The 20,573-nt window shown below is 42.1% G+C and overlaps 3 protein-coding genes across 3 annotated transcripts in view; 2 read left to right on the forward strand and 1 right to left on the reverse strand.

Moving 5' to 3' along the window:
- The first annotated feature begins 27 nt into the window (after positions 1–27).
- cabcoco1 (ciliary associated calcium binding coiled-coil 1) lies at positions 28–3,982 on the forward strand. Its single transcript, XM_068306110.1, has 6 exons — positions 28–129; positions 243–328; positions 1,367–1,536; positions 1,752–1,935; positions 3,706–3,778; positions 3,854–3,982. The coding sequence occupies exons 1-6, from the start codon at positions 28–30 to the stop codon at positions 3,932–3,934; spliced, it is 696 nt and encodes a 231-aa protein (XP_068162211.1). The 3' UTR covers positions 3,935–3,982.
- A 283-nt stretch (positions 3,983–4,265) lies between these two features.
- Positions 4,266–9,364, reverse strand: LOC137588532 (zinc finger protein 182-like). The gene is made up of 3 exons (XM_068305663.1): positions 9,020–9,364; positions 7,827–8,181; positions 4,266–6,087 (listed from the first exon to the last, which is right to left on the reverse strand). The coding sequence occupies exons 2-3, from the start codon at positions 8,011–8,013 to the stop codon at positions 5,003–5,005; spliced, it is 1,272 nt and encodes a 423-aa protein (XP_068161764.1). The 5' UTR covers positions 8,014–8,181; positions 9,020–9,364; the 3' UTR covers positions 4,266–5,002.
- A 3,155-nt stretch (positions 9,365–12,519) lies between these two features.
- Positions 12,520–20,573, forward strand: part of LOC137588329 (rho GTPase-activating protein 23-like) — a 47,022-nt gene continuing 38,968 nt past the window's right edge. The window contains exon 1 of the mRNA XM_068305348.1: positions 12,520–12,908. Within this exon, the coding sequence (XP_068161449.1) occupies positions 12,900–12,908 (9 nt within the window). The 5' untranslated portion in view covers positions 12,520–12,899. The remainder of the gene's footprint in view (positions 12,909–20,573) is intronic.

Below are 20,573 nucleotides of genomic sequence, written 5' to 3' on the forward strand. Positions count from 1 at the left end.
TCAGTCCTCAACAAAGGAACGGTTGCTATGGTCCGCCATCACCATGGCAACGATTCGAGCGTCAACACTTCCGCGCCAGAGACACGTCGCGAGACAACAGAGGCACCTGTAAAAGGAATGGAGGCACAGGTAACACACCACCCTCAGAAGACAGCGTGTGTGTGGAGGTGTGTGTAGTTTGACATGAGTAGTTCAACATTCTTCGTCCTCCTCCTCCTCCTCCTCCTCTTCCTCCTGGTCAGGAGGAGACACCAGTTCTCCAGTGGGAGGCGCTGTCTGACCAACAGGTCCAGGAGCTGCTGGAGAAAAATGAAGAGGAGCTTCAAACGTGAGTCCTAACGGGAGAACATTGGCTTTAAAGGAACAGCAAAAATAGAATTAAATGGCTTTTTATGTCTAGTATCTTCACTGTGTCCACCCAGAGTCCACCCAGAGTCCACCCAGAGTCCACCCAGAGTCCACCCAGGTGGACATGTCTGTGATAATAGGAAAAACACATCAGCTTTCCATATGTATTATGAAAAACACATTTTTTTCAAAGAGATTGTCAGAATAAGGAGAATTTAAGAATGAAGAGCTAAAATGAAATCGTAATAAATAGATAAGAGAATTCAAATGTATACACAGGTAGGTTCGGAGGTTAGTGGACTGGCTTCCATTGGTCCTCCTCACTGCAACGTAGGGTTAGTTAACAATGATCCAAGTTCTGTTTCTTACCCAGTTTGTTTAATCCAGTTTTATTATGTGAAATAAAACTGGATTTATTTTATCCACGTCCCTCCTTCATCCTGTCCTTTATATGTCCATTTAGTGTGACCCTGTTATTCTACGGGGGGGCATCATTGGCCTGAAGTGTGTTCATTGTTTATCAGTCATTTTCATTTCAAAACAAGGCGGTCACAGACTTCAACATCCCGCGACTCCACTGAATTCAATTTTTTGCCCTGACCTACTTGCATAGGTCAAAGATCTAAGGTAGTGCTCTGACCTACTGTCATTAATCAAAGCACTAACTTTGATCTATGGTCTTACTCACACTGGCCTTCTCCCTCGTCTTTCTATCTTATCCAGTTCCTGAGAGAACAAAAGTTGAAATGTGACCTTGACCTAGTTTTCTCAAGGTCAAGGTCATTTGGTGGATATTTGGTGGACTAACAAACGGACAGACACACAAACACTGACGATCACAACACATCACCGCTTTGAAGCGGGATGTAGAAACTCATTAGTGTGAGGCTTTACAGGAACTGTAAGTGTTTTAATGACAAAATGAACACTAGTGAAGGTCATTTGAATCACGCATTACACTCATAGATTACTGCTGCTGACGTAACGCTGATCCAGGTGAGCTTTCTGTCATCTGCAGAGAAATGCAGGAGATTCTGGGCTTCAGGAACCCCCAGACTTGTATGAAGGAATCTGCCCTGTTGGATTACTACGTCTGTGGCTTCTGGTGGGCCAAACAGGCCGGCTTCACTTCCACCCAGACGTCCTTCGTCATGGTTGTGCTCCACATGCTGATGACTAACATAGAAGGTGAGGAGGACACGCCAACACACACTGTGATTACAGACATTGGTAAACTCCCCTTTAGCAAAAACCACACACACACACACACACACACACACACACACACACACACACACACACACACACACATTGTTATTTCAACGGCATCACTTACCAGTAGAGAACCAGTAAACCAACAGGATGGTCCAGTTCACTCACTCGTCTCTCTCACCTCATTCAAGACAAAGGCATGGCCCGAGAGGACAACATGAGGGAGCTCACGACGGTCATGGCCACTGCCTGCGACCGCTCACCATCCGACCGCTCACCATCCGACAGCTCACCATCCGACAGCTCACCATCCGACAGCTCTCCACTTCTGAACAGAGACGAGGCCACAGCCCTCTTGTGTTACACCAAGAACAGGTGAGGAACCGCTGGTGTTCACAGGTGAGACCTACATGTAGACCATAAGACTCAGAGGTCTGAGACCGATGTCTGAAATCACTATATATAGTACACAGTAAACAGTACATAGTACACAGTAAATAGTACACAAACATAGTATATAGTACATAGTTGCTACTATTACAGGGATCAGGACTCAGTGCTTTCATAATAAAATGCTAACTAATGTCCACCAACCAACCACGACAGGAACATCTGCTATGTTCTATGCAGAATAGATAAACTTGAATTGTCATTTGTGACTTTAATTTTCTTTGTTATTACATCCCGCTTCAAAGCGGTGATGTATTGTAATTGTCAGTGTTCATGTGTTCGTTCGTTCGTCTGTTTGTCCACCAAATATCTTCACAACCGTTACAGATAGAAAGGTGAAACAAAAAGCACATGACTCAGGCAGCAAAGGGGATGAAAATGAGATGATGACCTTGACCTTGATAAAACTAGGTCAAGGTCAAATTTAAACTTTTGTACACCCAGGAACCGGATAAGATAGAAAGACGAGCAAAAAGGCCAATGTGAGTAAGACCGTTTGGTCAAAGCTAGTGGTCAAAGCTAGTGGTCAAAGCTAGTGGTCAAAGCTAGTGGTCAAAGCTAGTGGTCAAAGCTAGTGGTCAAAGCTAGTGCATAGCTTTGACATACCCTGAAAGGGCAAAGCTATGCACTTGTCAGGTACGGCTTTCAGGGTACCCTGACCTACCCGTCGCGGGATGTTGCAGTCTCTGACTGCTTTGGTTCTTGTTTTAATTTGGCTCTGTGCTCCTCCAGGTCGTGTTTTAATAGTTTCAAGTTTATTTATTTTTATATAGCCCAGATTCACAAACAATGTCTCAAAGGGCTTTACAATCTGCACATGGACGATATCCCTCTGACCTTTGTGCACTGCAAGCAGTACGACACTCACATCGGATAAGGAACAACTCCCCCCAAAACCCTTTTAACAGGGGAAAAAATGGATGGGAGAAACCTCAGGAAGACTGCAGAGGAGGGACCCCTCTTCCAGGAGTGGACAGACGAAGCAATAGATACCGCATGTACAGATTAACAACAGAATAATAATAACAGTAACAATAATAAATGTATGACAAAGACACGCTGATCCATCCAGTAGAGCGAGTCACCACCAGCCGATGAAGCACACAGAGGTCACCGATTGCCGAGGATCCACCACTCTGAGGACAAACCAAATAATGCCTAAGTCATTGTTCTCAAAAAAGTTATAGTTTAAGATTACCCTGCCAAAACCCAAAAACCACAGCAGAACCAAATGAGACAGAACCAGACTCCCCTAGTGGATGGTGAAACAGGACCACTGTGCAGCTTTTGATATCGCCAGCCATGGAAACAGACAAAGGTAGTCGATTGCCGATGATCCACCACACAAAGGCCTGAGAGAGAGCACAGGGGAGGGAGAGATAGAGAGAACAGGGGCAATAGTGGCACGAGAGGGACCAGAATGGCAGAGGATTAATGGGAGGCAGGGGCCTAACTAAGAAATCCTACGGCTCGTCAGCAGGACTAGGCTAAACCTAAACACTGAGACTCCCACCCCAGATATTACTGATATGTTACGGAGAACAGATACGTTTTGAGTCTAGATTTAAAGACATCCACAGATTGACTGTCTAATACCTATAGGGAGGTTATTCCACAGGAAAGGGGCCCGACAGGAGAAGGCCCCCTGGCCAGCTGACTTCTTTTTAACTCTAGTTCAGCTGGTTCTCTATTTAGTCTCTTTCAGAGATACAGACTGTACAAGCTACTGTTCACCACACCCAGGGAGGAGCTACAGACGGGCATGAAGGTCAGGCATTGTGTGTGTGTGTGTGTGTGTGTGTGTGTGTGTGTAAACATTGTAAAAAGTTTTTTTTTTCCCCAGAGGACCATTGAGGTGTTCGGCCATCAGGACAGTCTCACCCCGCTAGAGGAAGGCATCCCCACTCACCTCTGCCCCCATTAAGCAGTTCTGCCAGCAGAAACAGACGAACAAGTGATGGACAGACCGTTGGATGAATGAATAGCGTCAGACCGACTCGTCGTCTTTCATTGCCCCCTGTGGTAGTAGAGTCACAGGCCAAACCTAATGTTGGTCCTACTTTTGGCTTTGACACAAAATCTTTCTTATAACTATATAACAGCATGATAAAATGTGACAGCACAAAAAGAAAAGTGGTAAATGTTATCACGAGGCACTTCAGTTTTTGATATCAATTTTTTCACATTAAAATCACACATGAATAACACTATCTATAATGACTGTGTCACTTGACTTTATTTTGAAAAGTATGACAAAATATGGACGACTGTATTTTCTATCCTTACAATAAATACAAATATTTGAACTAAACAAAGATAAGACAGATCGGTCAACAGATCGGTGATGTGGGGTGGGGCTCACTGTTGGTGAGGCACCGACGCTGAAGTTATTTGTCATTAAATTAACTGCCCAACATTAAAAACTGGTTAATTAAAAACCATTCGTGACACAAAGAGCAGCAGCGAGCAGTCGAGCCTCAACTTAGACCGGACGACCAATCGAAACAAGACTTAATTAATAAAAGAAGACAAGGTCGGAGGTTAAAGATCTGCTTCAAAGATCAGATCAGAAAATAACCCGCTCTTCAAACTGACTCGTACACAGAACTATGTTTTACCAGTTTTTCATGTCAGACTGTTATTTTAATGGTAAATAAGCCACTGTTTGGCTCGTAGAACTGCCTTTAACATCCCCAGTAATGAACTTCCCCACACATCACTACAGCAGAGTCTTTCTGAGCAACTGGATTCACCACAACAGAAACAATTCTGAAGTTTTAATTTAGTACATAAACTCTCCTTTTGTTGTTTAGACACAAACAGTATTTATGACCAGAGAACAAGCCAGAATGAATCAATGGAGCGACGCCGTAGAATGTCAGAAAAACATCCAGAGTTTGTGTGATTACTGTCGGATGGGCAGACCAAAGTCTTCATCGTTACTTCAGACAGAAAGCTACAAAGGACCAAAGGTTAAAGGTCGTTCGACCCTTCAGCTGCAGTGTAGACCCTCGTACAGTTTCTGTCCAGTGTGTGTCCTCATGTGCACTACCAGGTTGCCTTTCTGTGCGAAGGACTTGTGACATTGGTGGCACCGGTACGGTCGCTCCCCCGTATGAATCCTAGTGTGGTTCACCAGGTCTGACTTCTGACAGAAGCTCCGCCCACAGTACCGGCACTGATAAGGTTTCTCCTCCATGTGGATCCTTAAATGTCTCATCAGAGTTTTGGTCAAGGAGAAACATTTAGCGCAGCAAGGACATTTGAAGGGTTTCTCTGCCGTTCCTGCTTCAAAGCGAATGAAAGCCTTGGTGGGTTTTCCTGGAGGTCTTTTTGGGGGGACAGTTTTAACAGTGAGATGTTTGGGTTCAGATTCCCTTCCACCTGGTTCAGGTAGATTCACCGGCAGGAACAGCTGATTGTCTGTGGCGCTGTCAGGTATTTCACCATCACATCCAGCCGGTTCAGATTTAATGCGAACTGGAACTACAGCCGAGGCGTCCTGGACCCGGTAGAGACACGGGGGCCTGAGGGCCTCGGGGTCAAACGTGTTTCTGTCATTAGAAGTGATTGTGAGTGGAAATGTCTTCCTGCCACCGTCAGATTCCAACTGTTTGTCATCCACTTCTGTCCACCTGGTGGGAGTCACTGATCTGGGGTCAGTTTGTGCGTCACTAACACACTGATGTGGTGTGTCTTCTGTGTGTTTAAGCAGACTGTCTGTCTGGTCAAAGGTCAGATCACCTTTGTGAGTCCCGGAGCGAATGAGGCGTACCGACTCGTGGTTGTAGCGTCGGCTCTGGTTCTCCTCTGGGTGTGTCTTCACGTGTCGCGTCAGCGTCTTTTTGGAAGGAAAAAACGCCGAGCAAACATGACATCTGAACAGTTTCTTCAGAGGTACGCTGAGATCGTTCTCTTGCTTCACATCAATGTCTTGAAAATCAGTCGGTATCTTCTGGTCATTTTCACTGCTGGTAAAGGAGTGTGTGTGAGTGTTTTCCGAGCTGAGACGCTCTTCTGTGGAGCTCGTTGGTTCCCAGCACAAGCTGACGTTCATGCTGGCAGAGCGACGCTGATCTGTGTGGACAGACCAACAGGACAGCATTAGTTTCAAGTCATTTTTCTACGAATTACACAAAAGCAGCAGAAAGTCTGTTTACTTACAGCGAGCTAGAACAGCAAAATTCATTGATTTTAAATCAAATTCACGTTTTGACCTCCCATGATTGAATTAACATAAGCAGTAATTAAAGGTAGTGCATTGTTCCCCTCGAGAGCAAATCAAATCACTGCCCGATGCCGTGATGCCTGATGCCGTCCTGATGACATCAATGTTGAAGCGTCAGTGATCAATGACACATCAAGGTCAAAACTAAAGGTCAGGAGGAGGGAGAAGTGCTTCTCCTTGAAGTAAATCCTGTGTCTGTGCAGTACAAAGATATATCAATAAAAATAATGATAATAGTAATATTGATAAAAATAATGGTGATCATCATTCTGGCTATAATCATACAGCCCTTCACTGAACAAAGTAACGTAATGAAGCATGCTTTCACAGACAGCTTATAAAGCTTTTAAATAATATGTATAATATATATATATATATATATATATTATAATTATACATATTATACATATTACAGGTAGTCGTCGACTTACGACCGCGATTGGGACCGACAGATCGGTCGTAACTCGACTTGGTCGTAAATCGACTCTTAAGTTAAAATTAAATCCAGCAGCGCTGGTTCTTGGCTGGGGGTCGTCCGGATCGTCAGCTGGGGCAGCGTGTGGGTTGGTGGGAGCGGGAGACGATCTTTTCATAATCATTGTGAGCTTTGTCTGATTTGTTCGTTTCTTTTTCTCCTCATAAATTTCACGATATGGACGGAAAGCGTCGTTTGCCATCCGTTCAATCCTTGCAAATGTTTCTATGTTCTATGTGCATTTCTTCAAAGTGTGCACGGAGTTTATTTAACAGGGAAAAGCCTTCTGACAAGCCTTTGGTGGTGAACATTTTTTCTGTTTCCTCCTCTTCTTTCTCTGCTTCTCTTCTCTCTTCTTCTTCCACTCTTTCTTCTTCCAGCGCGATCAGTTCTTCTTACAGCGCGATCATTCGTGAGTTCTCCAAGGAGAGGTTTTTGCCAGTTTCACTATTTTCTCCCGAATCTGATCAAGTTCTTCGTCACTTTCAAATCCAGCAGAAGAGTTCATGTAACGCTTGACAGTTTTTCCATACGCCATTCATACATTTCTCCATCACAGCCTCCTAAGCAGCCCAGCCCATCAGTAGTGGGCTGGGCTGTTGATCTCAGTGTGACTGAACATCGTGTGTGCACCGTGGGGACTGAAGAGAGCGCGGGAGCCTCAGAGCGTGAGTACTGTGGCTGGAGGGAATGCCCGCGTTACCCGGACATTGTGGTAGTAAAGTCGGTCGGTCGTAAGTTGCATAGGTCGTAAGTCGACGGCTACCTGTATTAAAAATAGTGCAGAAAATACTGTACAGTATATATATAATTTATATATATACTGTATATACACAGTATTTTCTGCACTATAAGGCGCACCGGATTATAAGGCACTTTTTTTTTTAAAAAGATTTTTAAAAAGTGGCTGTAGTCCACTAGCCAGAGCATTCATGGCTGAGTGCCTTTAGTCAGCTGTGAATGGCCCCATTGTTATTTCACTGAAGCCATTCTGAGCCTCAAGGAAACCTGATCACTTGATTACTTTGCCATATGGATGAATGAATAAATAAATACATAAAAAATCATTATTTATTCTGTATAAAGGAAACATCTGAAAACCATCCAGCTGACCTTCTCTATGTGGCTCGTCCTCCTCCAGTCGTGTGTGATGGCCGTCCACCCCCCACTGTGAACGGGACGCGTCCTCCTCGTGCTCCGTGATGATTCTCTCCACGATGGTGAAGATCTCCTGGGCAGCTGCAGACAGACACTCTCCCACCAGCGCTCTCAGCAGCCCCATCTTTGCCGTCTTCACCATGCTGAGATGATCTTCACGGTGACACCTGAACGATGGAAGCTGAGGCTCGAACCCTCCACAGGTTCACCTAAACGGTCTGCGTCCTCAGATCACGCCTCACTTCTACGTTTCACACACATCCTGATGTAGACAGCTCTTTCGGCACAAGGATCAGGATTAGATGGAGATCTGAAAGACAAGGAGATAGAAGAGTCCAGTTTAATCAGATGGGGGGGGGGTTAAAATCTCAAAATTAGAATTCTAAAAATTAACCAATCACATCTCTTTGATTTGGACAAATTGCTTTAACTCGGTTATGGAAAAAAACAACAACAAAAAGACAAGAAAGGATCACAGATCTTTTTAAGTCAACTCAACACACACACACACACACACACACACACACACACACACACACACACACACACACACACACACACACACACTGCCAGATGCAGAAACATAAACATGCATCTTTAAGTCTTTCCTACTAGTCCAGTTGTCTTTAGCAGAAAACAACATGGAAGACGTTTGAACCCCATGTGAACCCCATGTGAACCCCATGTGAAACCCATGTGAAACCCATGTGAACCACATCAGAACCCCATGTGAACCACATGTGAACCCCATGTGAACCCCATCAGAACCCCATGTGAACCCCATGTGAACCACATGTGAACCCCATGTGAACCCCATGTGAACCACATCAGAACCCCATGTGAACCACATGTGAACCACATCAGAACCCCATGTGAACCACATCAGAACCACATGTGAACCCCATGTGAACCACATCAGAACCCCATGTGAACCACATGTGAACCCCATGTGAACCACATCAGAACCCCATGTGAACCCCATGTGAACCACATGTGAACCCCATGTGAACCCCATGTGAACCACATGTGAACCCCATGTGAACCACATGTGAACCCCATGTGAACCCCATGTGAACCACATGTGAACCCCATGTGAACCACATCAGAACCCCATGTGAACCCCATGTGAACCCCATGTGAACGCTCACCTTCTGCATTCACCCCCCCTCCATGCCGGTGTCCGCCTCACGAACAGGAGCTAGCTCCAGAGCTAACGGCTCGAACCGAACAGGGCTCTAACAAACACGCAGCTGCTGAACACAATAACAACAGGAAGTGGTTTACAAGACGCTTCCGGTTCGTCAGAGCGAACGAGTCTCCCTCCGACAGAGTCCGTCAGGTTAGAGAGACGACAGAAACACTACAGGTAGAAACACTACAGGTAGAAACACTACAGGTAGAAACACTACAGGTAGAAACACTACAGGTAGAAACACTACAGGTAGAAACACTACAACCCGCGTCAGACAGCCTCTTCCTCTGGTACGTTTCTTCTTCGCTTACTTTCTTCTTCTTCTTCTTCTTTTTGAAAACGTGTCCCCGCCACCTGGTGGTCTGGAGTGGATCTGCGCGGTGATGACACGTGGACCATGAGCCTCACTGTAAATGATGGTGATGGTAGTGATGAAGTAGGCCTGCATTAGTTCATCTGAACTACTACTGCCATAATATTATTAATCGTAGCATTTAAAACGTTGTTTCTGCGCATGTCATTTAAAAAAATTAAAGACGATCCTGAGATTCTTTATACCAAGTCTGGAAAATAAATGATTGGCACACAGACGTAAGCTCTGGTTTTCTCTTCATCTGTTAAGAACGTTGGTAGAACCCATGATTTGGACCTGCGGCTCTTCCTCACTAAACATCCTCATCACATCCTAAACAAAACACCTTCCTCTGTTTCCACTTCAGACTCACAGGTTGTTTAAATGCACCACAATTTAAAGATAAGTACACTTCTGATTAAACATACGACTGTGCAAACAAGTAATCCATAAAAAAATCAATAATTTAAAACTTTGGTGGGTGTTTACTTCCTGTCCATGTGTGGGTGAGCCCCACACTGCTGCACAGACAGGAGTGACCAGAGTGATCTGTGGAGTGAGCACTGGGCTGCTGCGGAGGCCAGTTTGCCCATTCCTGTTGTGGGCTGGGAGTTTCCAGCTATACAGCTCAGGGGAAGGAAGCACCACAGGATGTCCTGTTCCTCATTCCTCAAGGATAGAATGACTCCACATGTTTGTTACTGTTTCTACGAAGTGAATGGAGTGACAGAACGGTCAACATGATGCAAACGTGTCAACATTTAGTTCTAGATTGACCCACGAGAGAATGAAAAAGGTTTTCGAAACGTGTAACCTAAACCAATCGGTGTACTGTAGCTAGTCTATCTGTATTTGATTTATATATAATGTGACTTATTATTACAGTGGGACTTGTTAAAGGAATTATATCAATTCTAGATCAGATTTCACATGAGGGGACAGAGCACTACTAATGTTAGTAGTGTTCTTCATTCTGGAATAGAGTGAAGGCTTTTCATGGTCCAAATGCTCTCTGAGGTTCTCCAGCCATGATGAGATGAACAAGAACACGAACGAGAACCAAAACTAGAATGATAATGAGAATGAGTTATAGAATAAAAATGACACTATAAGATGAGAAATAGAATGAGAACCAGACCAAACTGCACTAAATCTGCTAATTTATTGCAGCAGAACCTACAGAACCAGAAGAGAGGCTGATATGAGGCAAACTACGAGTAAACCAGAAAAAATAAAGCAGAAAAGTGTGAAGAACAGCAAAGGAATTCTGGGAAAAAGAAGAAAAGAAAGAAGTTCGTACAGAAAAAATAAAAAGAATTGTGGAACTTTTCATTTGTACAAATTTCACTAAAATATTCACAGTAAACTTTACTTAGTTTGATCTGCAATTAATATATGGGTGGTTGTAGTACTAGTAGTAGTAGTAGTAGTAGTAGTGGTGGTAGTAGTAGTAGTGGTGGTGGTAGTAGTAATAGTAGTAGTAGTAGTAGTAGTAATAGTAGTAGTAGTTTTAGTAGTAGTTGTAATACAGTAATAGTAGAAGTTATAGTAGTATTAATTATAGTAGTAATAATAGTAGTAGGGGTAGTAGTTAAAGTAGTGGTAGTTTAGTTTGCTTTATAGCAGTAGTAATAGTACTTAGTAGTAGTAGCATTAGTTGATGTAGTTAGAGTACTAACTACTGTGGTAGTAGCAGGAGTTATAGTAGTTATAGCAGTAGTGGTGATAGTAGTGGTAGTTTTAGTTATAGTAGCAATGGTAGTACCAGTTATAATAGTTGTACTAGTAGTTATAGTAGCAATAGTGGTAGTTGTAGTTATAGTAGTTATAGTAGTAGTAGTAATAGTTGTTATGGTAGCAGTAGTAGTAGTAGTGGTAGTAGTAGTAATGTTAGTGTGTTGTAATAATAATAGTTATAGTAGTACTAGTTATAGTAGTTAGTCATAGTAGTAATAGTAGCAGTAGTAATAGTAGTAGTTGTAGCTATAGTAGTAGTAATAGTAGTTATAGTAGGAATAGTAGAAGTAGTTATCGTAGTTATAGTAGCAATAGTAGTAGTAGTAGTAGTTATAGTAGTAATAGTAGCTGTAGTAGTTATAGTAGTAATAGTTGTAATAGTAGTAGTTATAGTAGCTAAGGTAGTAGTGGCAATAGTAATAGTAGTAGTAATAGTAGTAATAGTAGCAGTAGTAGTAGTAGTAGTGGTAGTAATAGTAGAAGTAGAAGTAGCAGTTATGGTAGTAGTAGTAATAGTAGTTGTAGCAGTAGTTATAGTAGTAATAGTAGCGGTACTAGTTATAGTAGTAATAGTAGCGGTAGTAGTTATAGTAGTAATAGTAGTGGTAGTAGTAATAGTAGTAGTACTAGTAAAACAAGAACAATAAAGGACAGGAGGAAACAAACAGACTGAGGACGTTTGTTCAGACCGTTTTAGTCGTTGTTCAGATCAACACCAGAGAAGAGTCGTTCACTTCATAGCAGAAATGTGAACAAACTAAAAGTCGTATTATTTCAAGGATGTCTGAAAATCAGCGCTCCAAAAAAAGTGAGAAGAAAACACGAAAAAAAGTTACAAACTTTGAATTTAGCAAAACCTGACCTCTTCCAGGTGGCGATTGTGTTCCATGTACATAAAAAATGTGACTCGTATAAAATATTCCAACACACTCCCACAGATTACTGTAGATGTGTGAACATCTCAGTGTGAGATTCACACAAAAAGGACGGAAAGGAAATGTTTTGGGGATGAAGACTTTCTGCGGTGGGGGGTGCATTTAGTTTTCTGGGGGGACTGTTCCTTTAATTCCTCTTCATTGATGACTGGTGTTCAATGAGGTCCAGCTCCTCTCAGGAACGATGAAGGAATGAATGTGACAGCTGCTGGGGAATCCTACTACACCATCAGGTCACATGGTACACACACTCTATCCCTCTGATCCCCCCCCCCACATCTCACTAATGCTGAGCAAAGTGAGGGAGGGAAAAAGCAGGAGGGTTTTAGTGGGAAGAGGAGGAGGGGAGAGGGAGGAGAGCAGCGAGAGGAGGAGGAAGAGGAGAGGCAGCGAGCGGTGAGACCAGATTACAACCAACCAGAGAGTGAACGAGGGAAGACAGGAGGGAGGAGGACAGAAATAGAAGGAGCGTCCTGAATCTATTCCTCCGCTTGTGTCAGTTGAGAAGAAAAAAGAGGGATTTTATTCTACTTGTGAAGAAGGAGAGAAAGAAAAGAGAAGAAGAAAAAACAGGATTACAGTAATTCAAGAGTAATCACTGTCACAGAGGAAGAGGAGGAGGCGTGGGTCAGGGAGTGGGTTCTCAACAAGAGTGATACAACACTGAGCTGTGAGTGTGAGTCAACCCCCATCATCATCATCTTCATCATCATCTTCATCAAAACTCCAACATCATCCACTGACAACCAAGCTGAGGTTTCACAAGCCATGCTGAGAGCCAGGAGCCAGCCCAAGTCCTGCTGAAGAACACCATGGCCCAGGTAAGGAGGCGTCACACACACACACACACACACACACTGACACACACACACACACACACACACACTGACACACACACACACACACACTGACACACACACACACTGACACACACACACACTTTTCAGAGTCCAGATGAAGTTCTACTGAGCCATCCGCTCGGCTGTGTTTTCTTTGTCTCTTGTGTTGCTTCCTATCTAGAACCATGCAGTTGTTGGACGAGTGTGTGACAGATGCGTTCACGCTACAAGAAGTCTGTGAGCTATTTAGTTTGCTTTATTTCTGCACCTCCATGCAGAACTACTCAAAAGTGAGTTACGATTAACATCTGTGCAAAGTGCACCCTATTCAGTTAAGATGTTCCTAACAATAATGAACACTCTCTTTGTCTCTGAGCTTTTTTTAAGTTTATCATGACTAATATTAGTATTAGATGCATGGATCCAAGGATGGATTCCCAACTGCCCCAGGATGTCTAACAGCATCTGTAATTTGTGTTTTCTAGGGTTAAGTCATATAACTGAAGCTTCCAATTGGGTGTTTCATTTGAAAAGCCAGATACAGAAACAGACATGAAATGCTACAACAATACACGACAAATGTTGACTTGTGTCGCATTACCTCTGGTGGGGCCAGAAAGTCACACTTTAAACGCCCAGAGTTCTGTTCCTTCAGGATGGCACAAGAGCATTCTATACCAGTAGGGGGCAGTAGCTGCGATGAATTGGGAAAAACAGAGCAACTAATGATATGTAAATATTATGCATGACCACAACAAATAACAAAATCCTTCAAATGATTGAACTTTGTCAATCAGCTAAAATATCGTAAAACAACGCTGTTGTTCATCAGTGGAAAGACAGCTGGAGGATGAAGATGAGTGTGACGTCAGTTCTGTGGTCACAAGCATGGAACACGTGAGAGCGTGTCGGCGGTAAAAAGAAGGGATGTTAAAGCCAAGAACGTAATAACGGTAACGTGATAACATGATAACAGTTGATAACATGATAACAGTTGATAACATGATAACAGTTGATAACATGATAACAGTTGATAACATGATAACAGTTGATAACATGATAACAGTTGATAACATGATAAATTTGCCCATCTTTGAAACTGTAATAGACAACTAACGTAATAGGAGTCCTGAACCATTAACATAATAACTTTTGGCTAATAATGTAATAATTCACTACTTATCGTCACTCTAACCCTAACCATAGTCCTAACCTTAACTCTAACACTAACCCTAACCTAACCCTAGTCCTAACCTTAACACTAACACTAACCCTAACCCTAACCCTAGTCCTAACCTTAACTCTAACACTAACCTTAACCCTAACCCTAGTCCTAACCTTAACACTAACACTAACACTAACCCTAGTCCTAACCCTAACAGTAACACTAACACTAACACTAACACTAACCCTAACACTAACCCTAGTCCTAATCTTAACTCTAACTCTAACCCTGACCCTAGTCCTAAACCTAACCCGACCCTAACCCTAGTCCTAGTCCTAACCCCTAATCCTAGTCCTAACCCTATCTCTAACCCTGGTCGTAAACCTAACCCTGACCCTAGTCCTAACCGTCACCCTAACTCTACCCTAACCCTAATCCTAGTCCTAACCCTAACCCTAACTCTAACCATAATCTTAACTCTTAATTATTAGGTTATCAGTCAAACGTTTTTAAGTTATTGACCGATTAGATTTCAAAAACGGGCAGATTCATTACATTACAGGTTGTTGTTACGTCATTGGCTTCTTAAGGACCAACCACTGACATCGGTGCAGGTCAGTGGTTCCGTCAGTCTCTGTTGCCTCAGGCCTGATTGCACCAGGACGTGTTCTATGGTGAAGTTCATTTACTGCTGACATAATATGGATGCCCGCGGTGCACTGGCGTTGTGCCCGGAGTGTCCCCCGCCTCACATTTGAACATTTGTTTGTCCGTCCAGCTTCAGTTTTTCAAAGAGTCTTCCTCAGTGTTTGTGGAGTGTTTGTCAGGCTCCCGGCTGAATTTTAAATCGAGAGGAAGTCCTTTCAGTGACTGTTAAGTGAAGTTGATTTCTTTATATAGGGCAAAAAACTCATTTTCTGTACTATATTAAAAAACTCATTTAATTGTTTGTGAGGTTAAAATTAATTGATATCAAGCAAATATTCCTGAAAGTGCATTCATAAATAAATAATAATAATAAACCCAATAATAATAATAAAATAATAATAATAATAATAATAATAATAATAATGATAATAATAATAATAATAATAATAATATAAAAATAATATAAAAATAATAATAATATAATAAAACTGATAATAGTAATATAACAAAAATGATGATAATCATATTAATAAAAAATTAAATGTTTAAAATTGGAATGTAAAACATGATTCCTCAATAAATCAGTACCATGAAACACAAAGTTTGCAGTAGAAGAATTGAAGTTACTAACATTAAATAATGAAACGTGAATGAATGTGTAGAGGAGAGGAGGAAAATGAGGGAGGAGCCCAGTGCATCATGGGAAGCCCCCAGCAGTCTATGCATGTAGCAGTATATCTGCAGCCTTTGTGTTGTTTTTGGAGAAAACACAGTAAACAAAGGTTTGGGGTGGAATGGAAGGACGCCTCCCATTCAGAGACAGAGTCCGTCTGTGGGTACCTCAAACACACTGACACGGTCTTCATTCTCTCAGCATGTGTGTGTGTGTGTGTGTGTGTGTGTGATGAGTGTTTCCACAGTGGACTAACAGTGGAGAAAGATCCTCCATGTGATGTCTGGGGGGTCTTTGTGGCCCGTGGACATAGAGGACAGTTCGCTGCGTGTGTCGGGGTGAACAGTTGGATCACGGAGAAGCTAAACATTCAGCCGGAGTGTGAAAGACGTATTGTGTTTTTGGAGGTGTCCCACAGTGTGTGTGTGTGTGTGTGTGTATGTGTGTGTGTGTGTGTGTGTGTATGTGTGTGTGTGTGTGTGTGTGTGTGTGTGTGTGTGTGTGTGTGTGTGTGTGTGTGTGTGTGTGTGTGTGTGTGTGTAAACGTCAGGATATCCTGCTCCTGCAGTCGTGGACAAACACATTTACTGGAACAAATAGGAGACTGGTTCAAACCTCTCCAGCAGATGATCCAAACCTCCTCCATGATAGAGAGTTTATTTTTGTCTTTATTACAGTGAGTCATGTAATGCACTATTATCTGATTAAATATTTAGAACCTCAGCCAAACCTTTAATGGCAATTATCGATCTGATTCCATCTAAATACAGCAGATAAAATGTGATTATTATCATTGATACACGTAGACATCCTAAAGGACAAGAGGAGAAGATTAAATTTGAGTGAAGTTTCAACCAATCAAATGTTATTTATAGAGTAGACTTCAGACTATTAGCATGGCATCAATAGTCACTATGTACTCCTCATACTACAGAATACTTTTTTGGTCGTTTTGGTCGATATGAGGCATAAGTCCCACAAACACAATAATGATGTCATCAGAAGCGTTTTCAACGGATCAGATAATTTTGAAAAATCATAAATTATTAAAAACAAACAAAAGACATCGTAAAATGTAAATATAAATGTAAAGTGGTTCCAAACGTCTTCTCAGACATCGATGGAGGTCATGTGATCAGTGCCGAGTGCGTTGTGTTGACTTGGATTAACTAGTTTAAGCATAATTATGAATATTGCCATGCTAACAAAGTTAAAATGGATATTCCCTTTATCTCAGTTTGAACCAGAAATCTTTTACCTGTTCTTTATCCCTCTGCAAGATTTTTTTGAGATCTGTTGGGCAGTTCTGATAAATAAACTAACAAACAAATGAGTGAAAAAAGAGGCTGGCTGGTTTAAATTGTGATGTGAAGTTGATGCTACTGACACATGCCTTTTTAGAATCCCTCTCTAGATGAAGGATTTATCCTGCATTCTGTGTGAGAGAGGAGAAAAGCCAACGCCACTTTGACTCCAGGAGTCACTGCAGTGAGTCTCTCTGAGCTGACATCTCCTCCGTCTGGCCTCCAGCTCGGCGGCTCCGTCGTCTCTCCTGGAACTTCCTTTACATTCTCTCTCGGTTATTTCATCCTGCTCTAATGGCCAGTGTGTGTGTGTGTGTGTGTGTGTGTGTGTGTGTGTGTGTGTGTGTGTGTGTGTGTGTGTGTGTGTGTGTGTGTGTGTATTTCACTCAGTACATTCCAACACACACTCATCCAGTCAAAGTATGGCTGGAATGACAAAGAAGACAAAGGCAAGAGGAGGCAAGTTGGACTGTTGGTGTTGGTTCAACAAAAGGACTTTCGGTGCAGTGCTGTTGGAAGGCAAGGATAACCCATAGGAAATGTCAACCTCAGTATTTCTACAACAGGACAAGTAGAATCTCATTGTAATCCAGATTATCCAGATGTTTGACACTCTGTTAGGACAACCATCCAATCACATTCTTCCTCCTGAGCTCTAGTCTAGGAGACCCGGGTCACCTCTGATCAATCAATCCATTACACAGTTCATTTCAAGGAGATATCTGAACTATAATGGCGGAAGAACACCTGAAACTGTAAATGTGATGTCAGAGAATGGTGTTAAAATGGGCAAATACATTATAGCGCTCCACGTACGAGTTATTTGAGATACGATCTGTCGTATTTTACATTTTTTTGTTCGAGATACAAGCAAAATCCGAGATATGAGCCGTGCTTCAGGACACCGCTGCCAGCTGGTGGATGGATACACCAGCTGAGACCGGATCTCGTTTTTTTCCCACCTGTGTGTAATAAATCATAACTTATATATGATTAATTACACACAGGTAAAGTATGCTTGTTTATAAGTTGATAAAAATATGTTTTTAGGACGTTTAGGGCTTTTTTACAAGGCTGGAACAGATTAAAATGATTTTAGTTACCGTACATTAAATTGGGCAAATGTTTGATTTATGAGTTCAGTCATGGAGCGGATTAAAGTCGTATCTTGAGGTACGACTGTACTACAGTAGCATGACAATAACTATGTATCTGCATCATTCTGGTCTTACTGTTTGACTCCTGATTCTCTTTGTGTCTCTGTGGTGGGTTCAAGTCCCCCCTGAGGTCCCATTGGAGGTGATATGAGTGTTGATCTTTGTCACAACAGGCTTTTCCTGGTTTGTTTGAGGCTTTGAGTTTCACAAGCAAGAAAACCCATTCTTTGGTTGGGTTTTCTAGAATCATTGCTTCGTGCACCAACGTAGTAAAGATTTGTTCTGAGACATTCCATCATGGGAACTTGCTTAACATTTTATCCTAACATCCAACATCTTCAACCTTGGACTTTTTTTAGATGCAAAGGTCATCGCTCAAGACATCCTATAATTATGGCCACATCCATGCAATAAAAAAGCACCAGTGTTTTTTCTCATAAGAAGAAAAGAGGACAAATGATGTATTTCTGTAAAGTCAAACAAAGTGCAGTTTAGCTTCACCAGTAATTTTCAGGAGGACTGAGGTTTCTCATTATGTTGTGCTGACGTTGGTCAGAAAGTTTTTGTGAGGCGTTGCTGAGCAGTTCAAGGACACGTCTGCATTTTAAAGACACTTAACACACAATAAAGAGTAATGGTACAATAATATCCTGCCTTTGTGGTGGTTTGGTTTGTGTTTTAAAGAGGATCAACTTTGTTATGAGCTTACAGGCACAAACACACATGAGAAATATAACGTAGTGAGACACACCAGCATTGTGGGCTACTCTTACATCCGGACCTGTAATCGACATCCCAGCACCGGACCCGACTGTTATCAGCACTCAGCAGAGGGAGGGATGGGGGGTGGGGGCAAAAAGAGAGCCGGGAGGGAGGTGGCTGGGGCTAATTATAATGACAGTAGCCCATTTCTGCATGCTTCTCAAGTGTTTTCATGTTTTCAGGGAGTTTCGGAGCGATTTGACAGGAATTCAGCAGCTTTAGATTCAGTCTTTGTGTCGCTGGCAGTCAGAGACACAGTGGAATGCGTGAGGACAACGGTCACGTCCTTTGTGGTATTTTTTCACGCCCTAAACCATTATTTTATCCAAATACTCTTCGCCACTGAACAACAGATCATAAGATTTTATCTACTTCACGTAATTTTAGTATTTTGCCCTTTGATATTCAGACATTTCAATGGTAACGTTTTTGGAGCTACGTACTCCTAATTTGGTGAACACAAAACAACTTCAACAATACGATATGTTGTATTTCAAGGAAGACGAAACTGATTTCAGAAAATCTTAGATTACTGCTAAATCCACCTGCTAGAAGGCATCTGATCACCTCTACACCAAGTCATGCAGCATTACAAGAGAATTTAAATTAAGATGAGACGGACGTGTTAACGACTGAAACCAAGGCCCAAAGAGAGTATTCCAAATCAGCCTGGACTGCCTTTTAATTTGAGCCCCTCGCCTCATGTCAGTGATGTTACCAGAACAGCGTTTTATCGTCTGAGAAACCTTCTCAAGTCATTCCTCTGCCATGTGGACACCAAGGCTCCGGCCGTTAGAACGTCTACTTCAACGCCTTCCTCTCTGGACTATAAGACCTCACACAGCAGCACATTTACTGACCAAGACCATTAGCAGAGCACATACTTCACCCGTCTTGAAGTCCTTCACTGGATGTCTGTCAGGTTTGACTTTATTGGTTAATAAATCCATTAATTGATTGGTTCTGGTCTCCTAGTGTCTTCAGACCTTCCTTGTCTGGAGCAGCCTGCCAGACGAGCTGAGAACATCAACATCCATTCACACGTTTAAAAAAATATGAAGACATACCCTTTAATTCAGGCCTTCCCTCAATTTATTCTAGTTATTTGTTACATCAAATTCTGTTTCTTCTTCTCCTTTGGGCTTTTCCCTTCAGGGGTCGCCACAGCGAATCAATTGCCTCCATCTACCCCCGTCTTCTGCATCCTCTCCTCTCACACCAACTACCTTCATGTCCTCTTTCACTACATCCATAAACCTCCTCTTTATATCAAATTGTGTTTATTTACCTTATTTAACAGCCTCTTTTAAACCTTTTTTAATATTACACCCAAATGTAACATATCAATGATCTCATCTTTACTATTACTGTTATAATTCATTCATAAATAGTTTATTATCACTGTTGTGTTCTCATTATCTGTGTCTTATTATTATGTGTAGGGGTTTCTATTGTATTAGGGTCTCTGCTCTAACTCCTCTGGACCTCCTGCTGCCTTTCATTGGTCCTTCTTTATGGTATATGTACCAGCATATTTACATCCCTTTTACAATTCATTACATTTATGCATTTTTTCAGCACTTTGTTTTACAATTTGGCACAAATGGTTCTGTATAAATGAAGTATTATTGTTATTTATGAATGACTGAGTTGGAGGTGCTGAAATGCTTATCAGCGGTAACACAGTTAATACCATAACACAGCATATGAACAAAGGTGACATGATGAAGGAGCAGAGGAACATGGGATGTGTTCAGGAGTGTGTGTGGATTGTTATCAACTACAGACCTGAGTCATATAAATGCACACAAAGGGTTAAAAATACGTATGCATTTTTAAAAGAAATCTTGTCAAATATCTTCACTTTATTGAAAGCAGGAATCTAACTTTAGCTCCAAACATATAGTCAGGTGACCGTGATGACATCACTAACATCTG

Source organism: Antennarius striatus, chromosome 21 (assembly GCF_040054535.1).
Source record: "Antennarius striatus isolate MH-2024 chromosome 21, ASM4005453v1, whole genome shotgun sequence".
Taxonomy (NCBI): Eukaryota; Metazoa; Chordata; class Actinopteri; order Lophiiformes; family Antennariidae; genus Antennarius; species Antennarius striatus.

What these genes read in the sequence shown, in the direction of transcription:
- cabcoco1 (XM_068306110.1), top strand. Translation starts at nt 28, where the DNA reads ATGGTCCGCCATCACCATGGCAACGATTCGAGCGTCAACACTTCCGCG. An exon ending in AATGAAGAGGAGCTTCAAAC is followed by an intron (nt 329 to 1,366) that starts GTGAGTCCTAAC and finishes TGTCATCTGCAG; the next exon opens with AGAAATGCAGGAGATTCTGG. An exon ending in GCTGATGACTAACATAGAAG is followed by an intron (nt 1,537 to 1,751) that starts GTGAGGAGGACA and finishes ACCTCATTCAAG; the next exon opens with ACAAAGGCATGGCCCGAGAG.
- LOC137588532 (XM_068305663.1), bottom strand. Translation starts at nt 8,013, where the DNA reads ATGGTGAAGACGGCAAAGATGGGGCTGCTGAGAGCGCTGGTGGGAGAG. An exon ending in GGACGAGCCACATAGAGAAG is followed by an intron (nt 6,088 to 7,826) that starts GTCAGCTGGATG and finishes CTGTCCACACAG; the next exon opens with ATCAGCGTCGCTCTGCCAGC.